The 17067-nt window shown below is 40.8% G+C and overlaps 1 protein-coding gene across 1 annotated transcript in view; it reads left to right on the top strand.

Annotated features, from left to right (window-relative positions):
* The first annotated feature begins 8864 nt into the window (after positions 1-8864).
* Positions 8865-17067, top strand: part of col13a1 (collagen, type XIII, alpha 1) — a 174579-nt gene continuing 166376 nt past the window's right edge. Inside the window, exon 1 of the mRNA XM_039621732.1 lies at positions 8865-9737. Within this exon, the coding sequence (XP_039477666.1) occupies positions 9453-9737 (285 nt within the window). The 5' untranslated portion in view covers positions 8865-9452. The remainder of the gene's footprint in view (positions 9738-17067) is intronic.

Here is a 17067-nt window from a genome sequence, read left to right as displayed (position 1 = left end):
TCAATTGTACAATTACTGTTGAGCTTCTGAAAATTGTGGACTTTCTATAAAAATGGTGGTTACTTCTAAACACTTAATGGTTTGTTTAACCTCTTGAATTAAAGCTGAAACTCTCCACTTAAAAAAAAACCCAAACAGAAATGATGTTGCTCTTTCAGGGAAAAGAAAGAAATAGAAGTTCATACACTGTAAAATGTAATATTGTGTTTAATTAAAAATATTAAATAGGCTGAACTCAGTTTTTATCAATTTGTTATTAGAACTCGATTTAAATAAGTCACCAGTTCTTTTTATGGAAAAATGCTGATAAACTCAATTTATTTGAGTTGTCTTAACTTAGAAAAACTAAGTAAGCTGGAAGTTTTGCTTCTCAGGGCGGAAGGATGAAAGATGTGTTTTGAAAATGCCACGTCACTACCGTCCTCCTCCCTCGCGGATCAGTCCGCATGTTCACGGTGCATTTTTTATGGAATATGTTGAGCAAACCTGGAGAAGCTTCAGCTCAAGCGATTAATGTTGTCATTGCTGTGGATCTTTACCTGATACACTGACTTGGTGAGTAAATGTTTACTCTTATTCAAACTGATTTTGTGGCTTCTCTTAGTTTAGCACCAGGTTTAAAATCTTGCTAGCTAGTTAGTGTTAGCCTAGCGTTGCCGCTGGGCTCATGTTACTTAAAAATTAACACCACAGCCTTAAAAACCTTATATAAAAATATGTCTGTGAAATTTTCTGTTGATTGTTTGAAATAAATAAGTGAGATAAGAGCCCAGACAAAATTCTTCGGGAGGTGCAGCCGTTAGGGGTAGGGTGGGGTGTGGGGGTATTTTCAATCCATAGCCTTAACTAACTAACTAAGTAAGTAATATATATATATATATATATATATATATATATATATATATATATATATATATATATATATATATATATATATATATATATATATATATATATATATATATATATGTATAAGGACAGGCCCCTGCACGGTATGTACCACCGGCAGATAGAGGAGATGGCTGATATCCAGAAATCCTACCAGCTCCTGGACAAAGCTGGACTGAAAGACAGCACAGAGGCACTAATCATGGCAGCACAAGAACAAGCTCTGAGTACAAGATCCATAGATCCATAGATCCAGGTGCAGGCTGTGTAAAGATGGCCCAGAGACAATCCAGCACATAACAGCAGGGTGCAAGATGCTAGCAGGCAGGACATACATGGAACACCATAACCAAGTGGCCGGCATAGTGTACAGGAACATCTGTGCCGAGTATAACCTGGAAGTCCCGAGGTCAAAATGGGAGACGCCCCCAAGGGTGGTGGAGAATGACCGAGCTAAGATCCTGTGGGACTTCCAGATACAGACGGACAAAATGATGGTGGCTAACCAACCGGACATAGTGGTGGTAGACTAACAGAATAAGACGGCCGTAGTGATCGATGTAGCCATTCCGAATGACAGCAACATCAGAAAGAAGGAACACGGGAGAAATACCAAGGGCTCAGAGAAGAGCTCGAGAGGATGTGGAGGGTGAAGGTAACGGTGGTCCCCGTGGTAATCGGAGCACTAGGTGCGGTGACTCCCAAGCTAGGCAAGTGGCTCCAGCAGATCCCGGGAACAACATCGGAGATCTCTGTCCAGAAGAGCGCAGTCCTGGGAACAGCTAAGATACTGCGCATGACCCTTAAGCTCCCAGGCCTCTGGTAGAGGACCCGAGCTTGAAGGATAAACTGCCCGCAGGGGCGTGCTGGGTGTTTTTTTTTTGTTTTTTTTTATATATATCATGTTTAGCCTGAGTAGCAAAATAGTGCAGGGGGTTGAAAAGAATACGCCAGGAGTTAGCTGTGCTCCCGGACTCTATCGAGCCTTGACCTCCCGGTCAGCTATCGCGCTGGTGGATAACAGAGCTCTCCGAAAACGTGGAAGCACTTTTGCAAATATGTGATATTTTGATAAATTAAGTAGATATTTGAGCATTACACAGCTACATTCTCGCCTGAAAATATCTTAAAAGGTTATTTTGTTTTTTGCCCCTCCCTTCCTTCCCTCCCCATCTCCAGCGGCCTCCCTCTTCCCGCTCCACCACAATCACCCACACATGCAGGGCCTTGGGGTAGGGGTGTGTCACCAGGGTGCAGAGGAGACATCCCCCCCCTCTGTCCCCTTCTGGCTGCCTCTGCCTCAATTTTATCCCACAACTTAGACATTCACATTACTCACACTCTCATTACACATACATATAGGATCTTAGGGGTGGGCACGCTACACGGATTCCAAACTACCATCAGGGTGTACACCTCACCCCTGGCGTCGTTGCCCACCTCTCAATTTTAAATACATGTAGACATTGAGGGCTAGCAGGAGGGGCTATACGCTTACCTGCTGCTCTGGCAGGTGGCTCCATGCCCTCTTGGGTTTTAAATGCACCTTAGAACACACATACATCAACAGTACATATGAGCGGGTGGAGGGAGGTTTGGAGTCTTCCTACACCCCCGTTCTCAGCGGCCTGCTGGAGCGGGGGGGCTAGGAGGAGGAATTGGCCGTCCGACTGGGGTCTGGTGTATGGGGCCTCCCTGCTGCTGCGGAGTCGGGGCGGTCTGCTTCTCCCCACCGCAGGGAAAAGGGTAACACCACCTGAGTCTGGGTGCAGTTTCCCCCTCCAGGGGCAAGGGTACCTAGACTCGGGGCTTAGAGTACGCTTGGGGAGTGTGATTGTGTGTACAGTGTCTCTCTATGTCTGTCTCCACGTTGGGTGAGTGTTGAGCAATTGTATATGAGAGCATGAGGGTGGGAATAGATGTTTGTATCTGTGTGTGCCTGTTTGTCTGTGTCTATATGTCAGGTTGGGTATCAGGCGCCACCTCTCTGGGGACATCTCAGGCCCTCCAAGGTTTGGAGGCCCATCTCCCCCCACCACTTCCCCTGCCGGTGGCGGATGCCCTCAGACATCGGTGCGTTGGTGGTTCTCTGTGTCCGGGGGTGGGCGCCCAGGTACCCACCGGCTCACTCCTTGGCGGCTGCTTATTGGGGCCTGGAGCCTGGGGCTCGCTCGGGCCACTTTGGGATGGGGTGCCCTCGGCCTCACGGCCCGGGGCTCGGCCACTCAGGCACAGCTGGCTGCCGGCGGAGCTCACGGGCACGTCACTGCAACCCCCCCTGGCTTCTGCTCCGCGGCTGCTGAGTGACCCCTCATCTGGGACTCTCCTCAGCTCTTTCTGGGATAGTGGCGCGGCTGCCCCTCTGTTGGTCTTCCTTGGTCTCTTGTGTTCTGAGGGCCTCTGGATGTCTGGAGTCTTGATCTCCTCCATACCTGCTTCATGCCCTGGAGGTCGGGGCAGTGGCCCCCACACCCTCTAGCAGATCGTTACATGAAGGAACCTTTTAAAAACAAGCGTTCATGCTCACAGGTGTACACACGGGTGATCACACACACAAACTACACCCTTTTTGGCTCCTACCTCAAAGCACACTGTGCGCTGTCGATCTCACGTGCTGCACAATAATGTTTAATATTTAGTATTTACTGTCATATTCCCATATATCATTGTGATCTTGTTTATTACTCTCGTTTTCTTCTCTTGCTTTCTTTTTCTTTCTCAACAGGTGATCCAGGTGATCGATATATGTATTTTTTTTGTCTGCTTATTCTGTTGGTTTTGTTTTTGCCCTTTTCCCCGTCCCTCTTCTCAGGTTTTTTTCTTTCCCTCTTTCTTTCTCCACGTTCTCTCCTCCAGTCAAGTCTGTCCCGTATTCAGCAAGTGAAAATAAAATAAACAATAAAAAGTTGAATCAAATGGACCATTACGGCAAGGCTGGGATGGTCCATTTGGTAAAGTAAATCCGTTGGGCATCTTCCTTCGCCTTTAGACAATAATTCTGATGGCAAAAGAACCAAATGGGACAGGTTAAAAAAAAATAAATAAATAAATAAAAATAAAAGGTTATTTTGTGACCCAGAAAGGGTAGTCTGGGGAAAAGGAGGATCGCATTTGTCGGCCCCGGTTGTTGGAGCCTGTGCGTACTTGTAAGCGCGGCAATGGTGGAGGAGCGCAGCTAAAAAACTTATTACTTTTTCTGGGTCACCAAATAAACTTTTAAGATATTTTCAGGCGAGAATGTAGCTGTGTAAAGTTCAAATATCTGCTCGATTTATCAAGACATCACATATTTGCAAAAATGCTCTGACGTTTTTGGAAGCGTCTATTTTTTTTTTTTTTTTTCATGCTTTGTGGCAGCTTTTGAACATCTGTGGCATCTATTAATGTCAAATCTAGCCTTTATTTAACAACATAAGCAAACTCTATGTTACAGTGATTGCACAGCCATTAAGGATCAAATCAGTTTCTGAAAAATGTTCTGTTTTTTCTCCCTCTGCTTGCTTCTTACTGTCTTTGAGGCTCCGGACCAGCACTCCTGCTGTTGGACAGAAAGAAATCAGTAAGTGTTTTGGTTTTCCAATATATTAGCAACTGTCAGTGACATTTATATTAATCCGGCTGAACTTTAATCATACTTTAGATCCGCCTGTTTTACTTATTGTTTTATTTGTGCTTTGGTTTGGGGAAGTTGTTTCTTTTCTGATCTTTTCCTGTCTTCTGTGATTAGACTTGAGATATGACTGCACTATGCTGTTGCTGTGACTCCAGTTAATTCTACAAGACATGCTGTGTAAGTAAACAAACAACAGTTTGGTCTGCATTTCTTGAAAGATCACATCCCCCAAACTTAGTTTAGAGGGTCTACACTGTATATAGTGAAGTCTGCAAGTTTTCTAACAGCAAAATTTGTTTTGTGCCCAAAATCATTTTGCACATCATTAGAATGAAAGTTATTGGCCATGTTTGCATAGCCCTTAAAATGATGCTTTCATGACATTATTGTGTGTTGGGTGGTGGTCAGGGCTATCCAGACTGACAAGTGGGACATTGAATGTCACCTCTCCGGTGGGGAGGGAGCCTGAGATTGTCTAAATTGGAGTCTGTTCTATACCAAATGCAGAAAAAAATGTTTTAAGAAAGCAAATAAGTTCATGTTCCAAAAAATATGATTGTTTGCTTGCAGGACAACAGGAGAGACGAGTCCTCCGTCACAGATGGTGTGGTCAGTGAAGATGGTCGCCTGCAGGTTCGAGCTCATTGCATCTCCAACCCACATCCACTGCCACTGTACTTAAGGGAAGTTAAAGACTTCTGTTCTGCACCTACATTTGGATCACCTCGATCCATGACAGTCATCCAGGCAGTAATGCCTGGACTGGAAACAAGCATCCTTAAAATAATACAACATTCCAGCTCATGTGTTGGAATGGAAAACAAATGTGTTGTTTAAATCAGAGACTGCACTTGTGACAGAACAACAAATATTTTATTTTGATTATATAAGTAATGTAAGTACAAAACAAACTGTGGTAGGCCTAAACTTATTTTCAGAATAATTACATCTGAGACTTTGTTTCATTGTAAGATTATAATTGTTTGTTGTTCAGCAGAACAGTGTCCAGTATGTTGGCTGTTATACTTTGTTGTGTTTGAAAATAAAAGTTGTGCTGATTTTAACATCATTACAAAAAGTGTTGTTAATTATTTTTAATCATATTCAGGTTACACAAATTGATTTTTCATTTAGTGTAACTTGAAATGTTTGTCAATAGGTAAACAATTAGTATTGTACAGTCAGAAATATCAAGTTATTCTTAATACTGCAGACTTGCAATGTATAAGTTGTCCTAACAGTCATCTTAAGTAAGTTTTACTTAGTTTTTTTTGAGGCAACGAGTTTCCTTAATTTTTTTGAGTTCTGGGAACTAACACGGCTGTACAGTACTCAAAATGAGTAAGTTGCCTCAACTTGGTCATCTTACGTAAACTTGATCCAATTTTTTTGAGTTCTGGGAACTAATTAGATTTTACAGTGTAGATGATATTGTACTGGCTCATGTTTGGTTTGAACTTGGATGCTGTTGTTATTTAAAGTTGTGGGTTGTGTGGCTTGAACTACTCTAATGTGGACTGTGTCAGAAAACAGTTTGAGAACCACAGGTTTAAAACAGAATTTCTGTTTTTCTCATAATTCACAGGCTTCTGTCAGTCAAAGGACTGACTGAGCGGGGACCATACACTGTAAAAACTGTGACTAGAGGTTACTTAAAAAACCTATGGCAACAAAGTGACACTTAATTTACTTAAGTAGATTTTAATTTCAAGTGACTTATGTAAAATTTATATAAAATGTTAATTAAATTTCAACAAAAAACAAAAATAGATATTAATAACATTCACTTGTAAATATGTGTTGGATTTAGGGACAAAATCTCAAATTGAAAGTTAAAATTGCCTAATTGTAACAAAAAAATAATTCATTTGAAATTAATCTCTGAGAAAAATTACTTTGAATTTACTAACAATCTGGCAAAGGTTTAGTAAAAAATGACTAAAATATCCATTACAAAGAAATGAAAACCTTTTGTTTTTAAGTAAAACTCAAATTGGATTCAATAATTTCCCAATTAAACTTTATAAATAATGACTGAATAGTAAGAGAAAATCAAATTAATTTAACTTCTTTTCTGAGTAAAATGAATCAATTTCACAAAGAGAACATTCAAACTTTTATTGTGGAATATAAAATGTATACAAAATGTATAATATAACATTTTTCTGATTGATTTAGATTGTATGCACTGAAATTCTTCACTAGTGCTTGCCCCAAGATAATAGGAAGAATAGGCCATAATTGAAAATACAGTTTCAGCCAACTTCTAAAGAATGTCAGTCTTTACTTTGGAGGTGGGCAGAAGATTTCCATTCTTTTATACTCTCAGTGGCTCTTTCCAGTTACATTTCGGTTTCATATGAAGACTGTGGAATGGGGAACAGCTTCGGCCAGGGCTCACAACGTTCTGTGAACTTCTGCCTTTTGAGAATAATTTTGTCCTGAGAAGATGTGGTTGCAGCAGAGTCTGCACTGGATACAACTGGATTGGATGATGAGTGATAGTCAGTTGACAGTTGATCAGAGGGGCTGCCGAAAACTGGCAGGATGACCAGGGTGATGCACAACTTTAGCTGATCCTGGTCACTTCTGCGAATAGTGAAGTAGTCCTGAAATTGTGGTTTAAAATACTGAAGACTGAAGTCGTTTGAAATCCCAAAGGTATCCTACACAACACTTTGCAGCTCCTCTACTGTTGGTGGGATCCCTGATGGAAGAACCAACTTCTCGATTTGGTCATCAGTGATTACATGGAGCTCTATCTCGTTCAACCTAGAATAAAATGTAAATGGGCAGAATTAACTTAGATTAAGTACGGTCAACTTGGTCATTTTCTGCTGCTTTCAAAACTACTAGTTTAATTTAATACAATCATCCATCACAACCTATGCATAGTCTACATAATGATCAGCTGAATTTAAGTTGAGGGATCTTCCAACAACTGAAAAGAACACAACATTAATAACAATCGCACTCTCCGAAGTAAAAATTTTACACACACAAATTGGTAAAGACAAATTTGAATTAATACTTAAATTTTTAAAGGTGAGGTTCACATATAAAACAATGAAACTCTTTATTAGATTGAAAAGGGGATAGACTCTATTTTCTGTACCGATTTGGTGACAGATCATGACATGAAATAACACTATTTATATATTTATATACTGTATATATCTTCCCATATTTGAAAAGACGTCCTTTTAATCTACACAATGTCATCTCCATATCCAAACACCATTGGGTGTTAAACATAGAAATTATGAAAGACTTATGTCAGATTAAACACATATTACTATATTATTTCCTGAATGTACCTTTGTCTTGAAGATCGTTCTACAGAAACATAAACATCGTGACTGAGCATGGGTCTCACTGATACATCGACCAAGTTTAACTGGAAACTCGCATCATCCCTCTATGTGAGCTGTGCCTGCACTAAAGTCACAGGGCTCCGACAGCATGAAAATGAAAACCAGTTATGTTGCTGGACTGAGCCACTTTAGCTTAATTACTACAACTGAAAAACACTGCATGGAGACAAAAGCTTCAAAAAACTGTGACTGACAAAATCCCGTACAAATGATTTTAAGTACATCACTCACCACTAAGTGCAAAACTTTTTCATAAAATTTTAAAAGTAAATGAGGGAGGTTACAGCCCATCGAAATATATCATTGATATATTTTTTATTATGGTAAAACATGTGGTTAGTCAAAGCTCTGACGTAACACAGCCGCGAAGGCTTGGAAAGTGACCTTATGCTAACAGTCCACTTCATGCCATTTTGCGTAAAAATACAATACTGTCATTACAGTGGTCATTATTAATCTAATTTTAACGTATCATACTGTTTAGAACTTTTACTCAAAACTGCTATACTTTATTGTTTAAAACGTGTCCTATATTCGTACAAATTTAGATAATCTTACCTCGGACAAAATGGAGATCATCCACTGCTGAAGTGTGTGTGTCCTGCACGTGGCACAACTGACTACCGCGGAAGTGTAGAATCATTGAAATGAAAATGCTTTCATTAGTTAAATCTATTAGATTTCTTAATTTTTCATGGTACTCATACATTTTTGTTAAATCTGATCAATAAACTATTGCTTAATTTACCCCAAACAAAATTGTGTAAATTTAAATAACTGAACATCTCAAAAATGTTTAATTTTGCTTAGATTTAATTAAAACAACACATACATGTTTTTACTGAGTAATAGTTACTATTACTTTCCTATTAGATACTAATTAACCCAAATCACAGTTTTTACAGTGTAGAGATTATTGTGAACCGTAAATCACGCCAAACTACTCTAGTATGTTGCTATATAATCTATCCTGGTGTGGTGAACTTGAATCTGCACAGAACAAGTTCACAGAAGCTAGCAGATCCTCCAAACGAGATCAGTGTGGTGCGTTGTTTTGAGCAGCAGTCAGCAGGCACTCAGTATACCCGCTGTGTGACTTTGCGTCCTGGCTTTGCGCACCTAAAAATACCCCTGTCCAAGTACACAGATCAAAGGAGGTAGCAACACTGGCGAATCCCGCCCCGCCATTTAACCTAAAACCTCTCAGAGGAGGAGCATGCAGTGTGAGCAAAGAGCCGGCGACAACCAGAGTTGTACAGAGGAACGGGAGACTGGTTCGGGTTACAGGGACTGGCCTGGCGACTGGCCTGCAGCACATAGTGGGATCGCTCTGAAGTAGCAAATGGGACAAACGGAGCGGAACACAAAGGAGTAAGACAGAGGAAGACTCGGACACGGAATGTTTCGGTTTTGAAGGTTTATGTAATTACTCATGAGTGCAGCCAAATAGGTGACGAACGGCAGAGTTTACTCAGTATAAACAGCCTCTTGCAAAGTTACAGATCGGCAGGATTCTTTCTGTGCAACTCTACACCTGATGAGCTTGGGGATTGTTGGGTGCTTAGAGCCACACTCACATGTCTGAAATGGAACAGGAAAAGAAGTGGGGAGTCGCTGGTAAACCAGGTGAAAAGAGGCGCATTGGCTTGAAGCAGCCGCTGTGGAGAGATTTGTGTTGCGTGGCATTTTGCATCGCGGTGTCCGTGCTGTCTGTTGGAGTTTGGATCGTAGTTTTTGTGCGGACGTCGGAGCTGCAGTCCAGGATAGTAAGTCTGGAACAGCAGCGGCTTTCTGCGTGGATGCTGTCCGTGGAACAGGTGGAGCCTGTCATCCTGGGTCGTCTCGACCAGATCTTGGAAGAAGTAAGAGTCGCTTAAAATGATCAAAAGATTATTTTTTTATGATAAACAGAAATGTTTTGCGTTATACCCCCCCCACACACACACACACAATTAATTTGTTTTTGAAAATAATTTTAGAGGTAATAGTAGACAGTGTCATGATAAAGATTAAGTGAATCTCTCATTTACGTATATATATAAATATAAATATATATATATATATATATATATTTATAGCGCTCTTATTCAAAGAGATGCTCCATTGCTCTTAAACAAAGCACTGTGGTATCTCCAAAGTACAACATTAAGAAGCCAGTTGCACAGGTGTTAAACACAACATGCGTTTATCTTCTCTGAGATAACAGTGTGAAGGGCTCTCTGTGGCTTTTCACATCTGTTGCTTTTAAAGTTGCCCTCAGCGCTGCCCTCCAATTGATCACAGCTACACCAACAAGCACCTAACAGCCTGCACGGTGTTTAAAGATCCACAGGGAGCCGGCTTTCCCTTCTTCTATTTGCTGTAGCCCAGCTTTACCCCCCCACACACACACACACACACACACACACACACACACACACACACACACACACACACACACACACAAACACAGACTCCTCGACCCCTTTCACTAGGACCAGTTAAATGCATTTAACAGGAGGAAAAATGAGCACGTGGTGGTTAGTGCAGAGCTTGCTTGCAGTCTCAGACCTGAAGTCAGGATGTGTTCAGTACTCAAACTCACCTAAACCCTTATACCTCAGTCAAAGGAAGCAGATTATATACAACTGTCCCATAGACCACCAGCAACTCAGACAATATTTTATATTAATCATGTCTGTCAGTGATGGTCATCAGTTAGCACAATAGCTGGAATTTAGGCTGTGTGCTTTTCTTGCTAAAGATGGATGACAGTTTTAGTCCAAATATAGCCCAGGGAGGGTGTCAAATTCTGGAGCCACAGTACTTTTGAAGAGAAATCTTGGGATTACAAAATGACATAGAAAGCCAGTGATTTTACTTGGGTTTATGTCTACTTTGATAGAAACTTTGTATAAATGCAAACGTTTATTTCCTCTGAGCAAATGATAACGTTACTAAATGGTATAAATCTAAAAGTAGTTTATTTCTTTGCACTGTAGTTTGAGATGTAGGACCTACTAACATATGAGTGAAAATAAAACAAACAAACAATAATAAAAAAAACAAAGTGAAGTTTTACAGTCAGTTTGAGCCATTCAAAGATCCAGTTTCAGTGCCTGTGCCTCCAGGGGGGCCCAGTGGAGAGGATCTGTTTCCAGACAGGCCCAGGGTGATGTAGCTTGTCTCTTTGTTTAGCACTGTGAGTATAAATAGTCATTATTAATGGGACACGAGCACAGATGTGCCCTTCTGTACAGAGAGACAGAAAGAGGAAGACAGAGAAATCTGTGGGATTTTCACCCAACGCTGTCCAGAATCAGCCACGCTGTTTCCTTCAGTGATGACCAATTTCCTCTTTTGTGGAAAATATGGCCAGGAGATGTGGTCCTTATTGTTATTCCAGTAAAATCTGGAGTGCAGCAGAATCAATTAGTTTACTGAATAATGTTCCAGGTATAGTTTGTTTGCAGTCTTGGGGAGGAAGTTGCATCTTTTTACCTTGACGTTAACACTACATATACTATTGCAATACTCTATATTGCCATATTTATTTACTCGCCCATCCAAATAATTGAATTCAGGTGTTCCAATCAGTCTCCTGGCCACAGATGTGTAAAATCAGGCTTGTCGGTGTACAGACTTGAAGAATCCCAGCGTGCTACTGTGATTGGACGTTACCTTGCAACAGGTCCAGTCATGAAATTTCCTTGCTACTGAATACGTCGAGCTCAGGAGGTAGAACAGGTCATCTACTAATCGGAAGGTTGGTGATTTGATCCCTGGCTCCTCCAGCCGCCATGTATCCTTGGGCAAGACACGAACCCCATGTTGCTCCTGAGATGCATCCATCAGAATATGAATGTGTGTGAATGTCAGACAGAGAGGACTGACATAGACAAACTACTCTCCACCTTTTAGTTTTAGAACTGCAGAGCTCCTACAGTTTATATAATCTACCAGTGAAGAGGACAAAAGTTTGCACCACACCTATTAATCTTTGAAATCAGGTATTTTTATTTCCTTTGCCAGAAGTGTATAAAATGAAGCCCCCAGCCATCCAATGTGCCTTTACAAACATCTGTGGAAGAATGGGTCAGTCCTGTAATATGATGCAGTAAATCAGTCTGCTCTCCTACATATCCCACTAACAAAGATAAGAGGTATCATCGCCAAATGGAAGTGTTTAGGAATCACAGGGTGTCCATGGCCAAACAACCGCTGTACGTTTAATGTGTAGGTCGGCCAGTCTATCTACTCTTATACTTCAACATTCAGCACAATATTTGGACAATCAGCAAATGTTTTTGATGAGTGAAAAAATATATCTGTCATAATTTTAAAGATTCAGTATGAAGTTGCATTAAAACAGCATAAAAACAGCATTCTTCATAACATGTCATGAGGGTTAAACAATTCAGCTGTTAATGAGGTAATGATCTGTGTGCCTGCTGTAGCTGCCGTTGTTTGTTTTAATTTATTCATATTTTTTAATACTAATCATTATTTTTGACAACCCTAGCTATTAATGTGTTTATTTGCCCATGTAAACACTGTTGGCTGACAGTTTGAGTGCAAATGAAACGCTGCAGCTGAACAACAAGCTTTGAAATGAGACAAGCAAAAATCCCTCATTTGAACTTTGTCATAAAGTTTAGATTAAGATAAAGAAAATGATTGTTTTTATAACAATCCATCAATGATTCCTGGAGTTACGTTTACATGTGTTAAAATCAGGGTCGAGAGGATATTTCGGCCGGGGTCTGTGGAGGTGGGACAGTGGTCTGAAGGGTCACCCGCTCTGTGACAAAGGAACCCACTGTGATGCTCATGATTGTGTATTTATTCATTCATTATCTGGACTCACACAGTTCCTGCAGTTTCCCATAAATTATTTTCCCTACATCCAGGTTGAGGGGTCATGATGATGATGATGATGAGGCTTTGACTGAACAATCACAAAAACAATACAGAAAATATTCACAACAAATATAAACACTGTGTGGAGGCTGAGAGCAAACTGCATGGCTGCTCATTGAGACCAGGCTGAACTCTGTTAATTCTCACCTACCTGCCAGCACACGTTTCACATAACTCACCACATAAAGATTGTTGGTCACGTATTTGAGGAACATATATCTGTTAGACTGTTGCTTTCACAGCAACAGTCTAACAGATATACAAAACTTTTTCACAAAACGTTTGAACCAGAGTATCAAAGTGAATCACAAAAGTGATATAATACAGTAGTATTATTAATAAGCAGTAGCAATAATGCTATAATAATATAGTCTATAATAATAATGAGTAATCCTAAAATTATAGATGATGTCACAAACACAGTTCTGACAGTGAGTAGAGCAGCACCACCTCCTGTTGTTGGAGTGAAAGGCCGATTCAAAGCTACTCTGGCAGAGTCAAAATAAGTGATAAGTCATGCAGGGGTTAAAACCCTGTAAAGGAAATGAGAACACTCTGGCTGTAATTACTAAACTCTAAATGCAACAGTTTTGTTAAACTAGTTGAATTAAAGTTGAGAGTATGTACTTCACTCTCACTGTGATTGTTGGTAGTCTGCAGAGGCAACACTGCAAAAGCAGACTGTACAGATCTGCGTTACCCAGATGAATGGAGATGCATTCGAGTGTAGGTGAATATTAATGTGAGGACTTTAAAGGCAGTGCTTTGCATTTCTCCCCCTCTGACAGACTCCTGTTTCCGTGACCTTTGACATGGGCAGAGCTGATTGCTGCAGACGAACTGATTCTTCACTCTCTATTATTCCCATTATGTAGCCTAGAAGCTGTGTCTTTAAGTATTGTTGCAGGCTGCCTGGCTCCCTTAAAGCCGCTAAAGATTTCTCCAGTTGTGAGTGGGGTCTGCCAATATCAACCGAATAAATTCCTGTAAGTATTCATGAATAATATAAAGTGGGCTAAGAGAATTTTGAGTGCAGTCCTACAATTGCTTTCACATGAGAGTTTTGAAGGACACGAGCGCTAAAGTTTGGTTATTTTAGGCGAATCTGATGTTTCAGTTTCACATGTAACCCTGTACTTAAGGAATAAAGCACTCACAGAATGCCTGCAGGACGCAGTTTACTGACATTGGGCTGCTCTCCAGCCATTATGCTTCTTAAAGCTTGAAACAAAGCACTTATTAGATCATTGAACAGTGAAACTGCCTTAAATTGGACTCGGGCTCCGTCTAACAATGAGGAGTTGCGATAAGCAGTTTTGAACTTCTCTTTATGAGCAGCACCCCGAAAGTTTTCACCCTTATATAACAACTTTAGTTATGCTCATGTGACACATTTGCCTGTTTACACGATAACTAAAGTGGACACCAAACTAACAGGCACTACTGAAGCAGTCATCAGAATCACAGTGTCTTCATAACATCCCCTTCAACACCTGTTGCAGGCATCTAAATGCCTTCCTGGCATTCGTCTGCCAGTAACCAACACCAGCGAGACCCAAAGCTGTGATGTCGAGAATGTACTCGGATGGTTATGTATTTTGTTCAGTGTCAAATGATATAAGCATTTAAAAAAATCAAAGCTATCCAATAAAATCTTATTTTGACAAAAGTCACAAAAATTTCATTTTTATGATAAAGGTTTTATGATGAAGTATCGATGTGAATTCTTTTTGTACACACGATAGCAAAACAAGCAAGACATGAAAAAGGGACCAGTTGCTCATGTCACGTCAGTATTCATCCAAAGCCAGTTGCTGTGTCCACACAGCGTGATTTGTAGTCAGAGCCAATCCCCTAACCTTAACACATCCCTAACCCTAAAGCTGCAGTTGCCACAGCTGACTTTGGTGAGGTTTGGTGATGACTGATGGAAGAAATGCTTCAAATAAAGTCTCTTATACATGAAAATGCTGCATTGTTACATTTTTCAGGGAAATCAAAGGTAGTTGATCAGAAAAATGTTCTGAAATTTGATGATTTGAGATGAATGAAAAATTTTTTGACAGTTCCTAAAATATTCCAGGTAAGGTTGTGAATTCAAGTACAGCATGGATGCTTTTAACGATCAAGCATCGTAGAACTGTATGCTCTGTGGAATGACACTACAGTAATGTAAAAGGACAGTGTTCCACTTTGTTAGGTACACTTGCAGGGTGCAGTGCTTCTCTCAGAGAGAAAAGGCTCTCTTTTCTCATGTCTCACCTCCATCATTTGAATATATCTGTGGATTGGTTAGCCCCTGTCTCACCATACTCTGGCTGTTGCCGTCTGTGGCAAACTTACCACTGGCTCATGTGGGACATGTAAGCTTGACCTTTCAGTGTGTTGGTAATTGGCTTAGTGCGTATGAAAGTGTGAATGTTAGATAGAAAGCACTGACATAGAAAGAAGTGCTTGTGTGAATGAAGCCCTGTGAGTGCTCAGAGTAGAAAAGTGCTTTATAAGAACCAGACCATTTACCATCAATTTCACATCTCTGCCACTTTATTTGGCACACCTATTTTAACTCTACATAAACAAGTTATTTATGTAAAACTCTGCTTCCTTCCACAGCTAATCACAGTCCACAAATAGCAACAATCCCAATACAATCTTCAGGAATTGCAAATTCTGGTTGTCGTTCTTCCTCCGCTGCTAACTGTCTCACACCATTTAGTTCATTCTTAAAATGTTATAATAACTAGACCAAGATGGTCTACACTAAGTGTTAAGTGCTGTTACTGTCTAACATTCATACACATTCACACTCCGATGAATGCATCGGAGAGTAACATGGGGTTAGTATCTTGCCCAAGGACATTTAGCATGCAGACTGGTTGAGCCTGGGATCGAACCACCAATCTTCCAGTTAGTAGCTGACCTGCTCTACCGCCTGAGCTACAGCCACCCCTGATAAGATAAAACTTGTTTCATTTCAGCTCGCTGCACAGCATATACTATGTTGCTTAGCCAGGATTAATAATGAGTTCACCAGTTGTTCAACATTGAGTGTCACTTCAGCTCTTTGTATGTTAGAACTTCACTCTTCTTTGCGACAACAACAACACCAAGAGCAACAGTGGCCCACAGACTGGCTGTAACACTTTGTGCACTGCCTGCATCTGACAACAGAACTCTCTGTGGAGCGAGTTGAGTGGACACACCCTCTGCTCCACCATATATTCTGCTTCAGATTGTGTGTGGGATTTTGTCTGAGGGTGTAGCTGGGTGTGAAGTGCACTGGGATGTCTCCTGATAAACCTGCTACATAAGGAACATGTTGTCTGACTTTCTTCCCTGTGCATCTTTGCTGATTTGTTGAAGTTGTGAGTTTTATGAGTTTTCTTTACATGTTTGTCTTTTCTTTTCCGTATGGTTTAGCAGAAATGTTTTCTGCCTGATGTTGCAGGGTCCTGATTACCCCAAGTTTGTGTTCCACAGGGTGGTGGGACTCAAATATTAGGTAGTGGTCTGTGTGTGTGGGCTTCTGGTAAACTTCAGTGTTGATGTTTCCGTCTTCCTCAGTGCACACAGCACAGTCCAGAAACAGTTCATCTTTGTGTCATCCCTGGTGAACTTTATATGTCTATCCAAGAGTTGATGGGAGCAGTGAAGGATTTTACTTGTTGGGTTTTGATTTTGACATCAGAATATCTTTCCCAGTGGTTAGGTGCTGTCTGCTTGAAGGAGCCTAGGGTGTCACTTTTCACTTCCTCCATGTAAAGGTTGGCTACAATGGGTTACAAAAGTGTGGTGGTGAGGCAGTGGTGTAACAAATCTGACTGGGGGTAAAGCTGGGTCTGTTATCTAGGGAACTGTCAGTTATCTGCTTCAGTTGTAAGTATATAAGTGATGAGACCACATCACTATGGAAGGACACCATCTGGATTCAGCTCAAGTTTGCAGAGTGTGTTGGTGAAGTCAGTTGAGTGTTTGATGTGATGGGGTGTGTTCCCCACGAGTGGATTTAGGATGTTGGTGATGTGCTTGTTGTAGGTGGCTGAGTTAATCCCGCTAACAATAGGTCTGTTTATTTTTAGATCTTCAAAAGGCCATATATACAAGGTATAGCATAAGGTGGTGGTCTGTGGGGCGGTCAATAGCTTCCCCCCCCTCAAGTTATTGTAGACAGCTGATGACTTTTGATTTTGTAGAGGCTTGTTTTATCTCACCTTAAGACTTCATAAGAATGGCTGTCACTGAGGACTGTAGTAATTTCAATGAGAAAATCAGTTGAGTTAGAACAACAGTAAC

This window comes from Oreochromis aureus, linkage group 13 (genome assembly GCF_013358895.1).
Source record: "Oreochromis aureus strain Israel breed Guangdong linkage group 13, ZZ_aureus, whole genome shotgun sequence".
NCBI lineage: Eukaryota > Metazoa > Chordata > Actinopteri > Cichliformes > Cichlidae > Oreochromis > Oreochromis aureus.
This window is presented reverse-complemented; position numbering and strand designations above follow the sequence as displayed.